The following is a 6,420-nucleotide window of genomic DNA, read 5'->3' as shown; positions in this document are numbered from 1 at the left end:
TGTTCGATTTCAAAAAAAGTATCGTAAAATTCTCATTTTGGGAAGTTATCGGTGTTTTTACCTGAACGTTGTCGAAGCTGTTTCCGAGAAGACATGGGTCTTCCCAAGGACTAACTGTGTCTCTCATGGGTCTTTACATTGAAGACCGATCGATAGTCAAGTCATTACATTAGACTGCTGGTAGAGTGGTTCAACGCAAGAAAATTCTGCGGTCTCGTCATATCTTAACTAAAGACTACGGTGAAGTCCCTATCGACCCGCATAACCGAAAACTAGAGGAGACTGGTGATTTCCCAACTTATTGGTTCAACCTTTTACACACATTGTCTTTGTGTCAGTTGGTTTCCTTGGAGATCAAGTTTGTATTTTTTGAAGGGATTACCGTAATCGATCAGCGCTTGCCGTATGCTCTTGCTCGGCATTTTCCGTCTTGTTATAGCATCGATTTCTTTTGTTTGTGCTTAAACTGCCTGATGAGTCCCTCACCCAAAACTTCCTAAGGAAATAGATCTATAAAATTTGGTGAACTGAAGTATAGCGAATTGTCGTGCTCCTAACAATTAGACCACTATGTGTCTGCAACTTAGGGTCCAATCTAGTCACTCCTCTGCTTCCGGGTTCCAGTCTACAATAAACGTTCCGGGTTTTTCCGACAATAAAGTCTACAATTTAAAACAACCTGCAAACATTCACAACCAGCTTCAAAAAAAAAAAAAAAAACCCCTGTGACCTAAATTGGATAACATTCTTATCCAATTTCAAATGATCCAAAGAATGCAGCTGCTTTCTTCAATTTCTGATCATGTAGTTCTCCTCTAGAGACTTAGGTTGTGTTTGATAACTCAAATTAAATGCTGAAATTTTAAATTCAGCACTTAATTGAGTTCAATTGTTTGATAACACAAACATAAAAATTGACTTGACTTAATCATCAAGCAAATGGGAACCTCCTTTTTTTTTTTCTACTGAATCGCTTAGCCATCCATATAGTTTTGAAGATTTTCAGCGGTGCCCCTGTATTTTCGGTAATTTGCAAAGTGGTCCATTTTTGGCTCAGACAGAAAGAAAGCTAGAGAGAGAGAGAGAGAGAGAGAGAGAGAGAGAGAGAGTCAGGGGGAGGTGAGTCGGGCGACCAGGGGGAGAAGGGCGGTGGTGGCCTCGATCTCGGCCAGAACCACACGAAATAAGCAATACCTCTCTTCTCTCGCCAAGAGTGAGAGGAGGTAGATCGGAAGGGTTGCCGAAAGAAGAGAGGCGGACACGATTCCGGACGGTGGTGGCCGGAATTGGGGCCACCACCGCCCCTCTCCTTCCTCTATGTTTCATATAATCTAACTTTTTCTTTTTCAATTTTTGCCCAAAAAAAATATTGAGGCAAAAGTGGAAAAAAAAGAAGATGGAAAGTTTTGTAGTCATTATGTAATTAGAATCCCAAATAATATAAAGTTTTCGACATGTATCCAATCAAACAAAATTAACTTAATTGGAAAAGTACTTATTTCATTTAGCACTTAAATTTCAGCACTTAAGTCCAAACAAACACAACCTTAGAGACTTTGGATAGCTGTATATCAGTCTATTTAGAACCGTTATGTACACTCTACGAGAGAGCCAGTTGGCCAAGATGCGGTCCTGAACACAATCCGCAGACCCCACTGCTGCGGGTTAGACGATCCATGTCCGCAAACATCTTTAGGCATTCCATCATCACAAGGAAGAGCTGCTTCTGTTGGATTCCCTCTAACATGTTTTTCTCCCTCATGTAAAAAGACATCTTCTCTTCTTGCTCAAATCCAGAGTCATTAAAAACAAGCTTGCTCATCACCATGTTCGTTCAAATGGGTGTGACCAGCGTCTTCCGTAACAAGTAACCCATTTCCCCGTGGAAAACGAATTGAGTTTTCCCTGCAATTCACTTCCACTGGATTACCGTTCTACCCTTCCATACTCGACCATTGACTTGACATCCCCTGTCCCTCTAGGAAAAGCCCGTCAGTTTGAGAACATGATCAGAGCTCTTCAAGCCAACAGTGTCCCCTGACAATGATCTCAAGCTCTGGAATGACGATGTCAGCTTGGAAATGGAGATACTCTGGACAAACTCTCAAGTTGCTTGTTGTACGGGAAAGTAATCGCAGAAGAAGCCACGATGCCCAGGATATGAAGATTGTTATACTTCCAACTTTCAAACCATCTTTTCTGGGCCTTGTCCTTCTCAATTCTGAAACCAGACAAGGAGGCGCAGACTGAAACGATGAGAGTCTTTACATCCATAAAAGCTTCACAAATGAAGTAGGAGACGCCTCTCCTGACGCTCATATTGAGAGCAAGGACAATTAATGCAATCCCACCAACGGCTTGAAGCAGGAATATATCTTTGTGTTTGACAATCTCACTAGGCAAGCCATATTGATTCCGAAGGCAGCCCCATGCCATCGGTTTACGTCATCAGGCCCAAAAAAAAGGCCAACTCCCACATCTATTTGGATTTGCTGTGGACATTGGTTCGGAGATTGACCAACTGGTTGCTGCAAATAGATCTGCCTAGAAACATGAATTTCTTCTTTGGGACTGCCTTCGGTTCTGCTTTCCAGATCAAATTTCGGAGAGCATTTCATCACAACTGCTGGATAAGATTAGATCTACTCTCATGTTAACAATCATGATTCAAGGAAATTAATCCTATGTTCCCCCACAAAATCTACAACCAGCAACATCAGAATACTCCATTATCAGGAAAATGATATGGGACCAACATCATGAACTGTCCCGCAATATTTCTTTTCGGAAACATAAATATCGAGGACATGGAAATTTCTTGCATAGAAATGAAAGAATGATAACAATCGGTCAGAGACCACCAAAAGAAAAAAGAAATATCTGCTTCTCCTGTTAAGAAAAGATGATCAAGACTCTTTGATGTCATCCAGCGGACATCATCAGCTTGAAGAAGTCATCGTAGTTCACTTGGCCGTCCCCATCTAAGTCTGCCTCTCTGATCATCTGCTCCACTTCTTCATCCGTCAGCTTCTCTCCTAGACTTATCATGACGTTCCTCAACTGCATGGCAGAAAAAAAAAGAAATTATGATGAGAAACAAGGCTCGTATAATATACAACGAAATATGAAAGTTCTGTTATATTAACCAACCGAGTATATAAATTGGCAGTTGCTGGCTGTCATAGAGTAGGGCAGTGAAATGTTTGAGAATCTATTTGATATATGTGAAGATAGTCGATTATGTGATTATCTAAATACACGCTAGCCAACCTAACAAAGAAAATCATGTGGTACCTCACAAGCAGAAATGTATCCATTCTGGTCCTTGTCGAAAACTTTGAAGGCCTCTTTGAGTTCCTCCTCTGCCTCAGTCTCCTATATATACATTCAAAACCAAACCACCAAAATAACAAGAAAAATCTTTATTATTACTCATAGATCGATCCGTTTCCGGAAGCAAATGTTATCCCAAGCAAACTCACGCACATGATGAATTAATTCTTATTTATTTGGTGTGTGTTGTGTATGTACATATATACCTTGATGTTGTTAGCCATCAAATTGAGAAACTCAGCGAACTCTATCGTTCCATTACCATCTGCATCGACTTCGCTGATAATCTCCCGCAGCTCCTTTTCTGATGGGCACTGATCCAATGAGCTAATAACCGTTGCCAGCTCCTCCAGGGAAATGCAACCTGAAACAATTACGAGTTTGCATGGTACATATCTCCAAAAAGGGTAATGCTAGAGCTTGCATATATATAAAGATGCATGCAACTGAAGTTGAATTACGAAAACACAAACTCTAGGAGTTAACTTACCGTCTCCATCTTTGTCGAATAGAGTGAAAGCTTCTTTGAACTCCACAATCTGCTCATCACTCAACTCTTCAGCCATGGCTAACTGTATGTAGAGTTCTAAGCCTTTGACAAGGGCAGATGAAAGACAGAACAAAGAACAGACAAACCTTTCTTAATATTTGTGTGAGAGAGAGAGAGAGAGTGTATGTGTGCGTTGATTTGTTGAGTTGAGGATAGCTCAAGCTTAGCTGGGCTCATGGAGAAAACCAACAATGTACATAATATAATAAATTGTCCCAACACAGTCAAACATCCAAGCTAATGACTAGATTTATTTTGTTTTCCATGCATGTTATTCGCAGAGTAAGCATGACCTAAAGTGACCAATCAACTTCTAACACGATTTTGTTCTCATGCATGCATGTACATCATGTTTGTGTTAATATTGTAAATTAATTATTCTTGAAATATATATATATATATGTGTGTGTGTGTGTGTGTATACATGGTTAACATTCATTGTGTTATTGCAAATACTCCTTTCAACTTTTGGGTCAGGAGCAATGTCCCCTCCAAAATTTATTAAAGTCATACCAATTAGCCTTCCTAATTGATGACCCCTTGTGCGTTGATCTAATTCACTCAAAATGTAGAGCATTGGTTTACTGCAAATACCCCCTTGTGCCTTAATTTAATAAACCTTTTCTAATTGATCGACTGAACTAAACGTGTATTTCACTCATGCATGGACAAATTTTGGGTACGCATCGCATTGTGCATGCGATCAAGACAGATACTAAGAGAGAAATGACTGTTTGGAGATGTCACTATCCATATACAAGTTTAACATGATTATATGAACCCATTGATCAACAATCGGGCAACTAACTAGTCAGGATAAAACTGAAAGTTTCCTTATTGGCAATGACGTCTTAAGATTTCATGCTTTTGGTTTTGGGGTCCATGTGGATACATTAAAAGTTGTGTGCAACATATTCAAAAGGAAGGAATCTCTACTAATCAATTGAGGTAGTAGAAGAAAACTGGAACATTATATGATTAAACTAAGCCAATAGACAGCTGTAAGTTTTTGATGTTAATTGCTAATATATTGGGGGACAAGCCAGAGAGAGTGTTCAAACAAAAACTGATCTAGGAAGTTGTGTTTGCTGCGTTTTTCACGAACATGTTTTCCATAAGACGGCGTGTTCCTTGCATGAATTGTCCCGAGACAAGTCCAGCTTTCATTTCAATTAAGCTAGGGCTTCCATATGTATCCTCTCCATACATTTTTCTTCTTATGAAAATCGTGCGTGATGAATAACAATAAGGCGAAATCTAGTTCACAAACTGCATTTCATGTGAATAAATTTTACTAGTAGAATTTGAAGTACAATATAACCACTTTGTTTAAGAGCAAAATCGATGTACACTTTAATCGATTTTTTTAATTAAAAAAAAGGTTTGCGGATATAACTTTATGGCATGCGAGGTTTCTTGGAGCAAATTTAACAGAGAAACGACATAATATTGTAAATATGCATAGAACTTTAGAAGAAAGTGGGAAAAACGAAATTTGCCCACATGAAAAATGTGGAAAATCCAATTTTATGGAAAGAGTCCTATTCCACTCCAAATTTTTCACGAGACCAGTCCCCCCAACATTCGGGTCCTTTGCCGGCAGTATATCTGGCGGTATCACTGGTGAAGGCACTGGTGAATGCACATCATCGGGCGGCTCCGATGGCAGAAGCTGTGTCCGGCCCCGGTGGTGGTGATGACAGTGACGGAACTTCAGACACCGGAGGGGAGGGTATTGGTGGGCCTAGAGAACCCCAGCCCGGGTGATATGGTGATGGACTCTATCCGGGAAAACCAGGAACTGGATCAGATGGATCATGCACCGCAAAAAAACCATCTCGTCACAAGACTAATTAGTTGCTCTGAAACATCATCGACCGATCATCGTATTCCTTAACAGATTGGCATTAGGAGAGTTCATCGGATTATTGGATGAGACTACAGACACCCGAGCCATCCTCTTCTCTTCTATGAACAGAAGACTGAAAATATTGACATATTATACGACTCGGTTTTTCGAGCTAATAGAAAAAGGCGACCCGCCATTTACATTAAGTAGTGCACCTGCCAAATTTGGCGGTCAGGGACAGCTGTACTGTCTCTCAATTTTCGTTCAAGAAACTTAATAAGAGAAACTACACGTAGTGCAGTATCGCAAATCACCTCCTCATGAGTAAAAACTTCTAGATTCGGTTCGCGCGAGAGAGGATTAACATCTTCGTTTCTTTTTCTTTTTCTTTTGGTATATGGGCCGGAAGAAAAGGCCGAGTTGGGTTGACATGTGGGCTCTACCAACAGCAGCAACGTACTGCACAAATGGAATCCGACATGACTTATTCCAATGATATATTATATATATCCCACACCAATTTTCCATGGAAAAATTGGGGTTCCCGTTTGACCAGAAGTGGACTTCCATGTGTCAACCACCGTGTCCGTCGCCCAGCAGCACCACACTTGACGCTCCTCTTGCCACGGTGCTCTACACGCTCCTCTCTCACGAGGAAAAAGATGGAAAAGAAGAAGAAGAAGAAGAA

The 6,420-nt window shown here is 40.5% G+C and overlaps 1 protein-coding gene across 1 annotated transcript; it reads right to left on the bottom strand.

The window, feature by feature from the left end:
* Positions 1–1,493: 1,493 nt before the first annotated feature.
* LOC116195546 (calmodulin-like protein 11) lies at positions 1,494–4,029 on the bottom strand. Its single transcript, XM_031524798.1, has 4 exons — positions 3,824–4,029; positions 3,540–3,697; positions 3,295–3,375; positions 1,494–3,060 (listed from the first exon to the last, which is right to left on the bottom strand). The coding sequence occupies exons 1-4, from the start codon at positions 3,897–3,899 to the stop codon at positions 2,923–2,925; spliced, it is 453 nt and encodes a 150-aa protein (XP_031380658.1). The 5' UTR covers positions 3,900–4,029; the 3' UTR covers positions 1,494–2,922.
* Positions 4,030–6,420: the final 2,391 nt, after the last annotated feature.

Source organism: Punica granatum, chromosome 2 (assembly GCF_007655135.1).
Source record: "Punica granatum isolate Tunisia-2019 chromosome 2, ASM765513v2, whole genome shotgun sequence".
Lineage (NCBI taxonomy): Eukaryota > Viridiplantae > Streptophyta > Magnoliopsida > Myrtales > Lythraceae > Punica > Punica granatum.
Note: the sequence above shows the minus strand (reverse complement) of the source record. Positions and strands in the feature narration are given on the sequence as shown.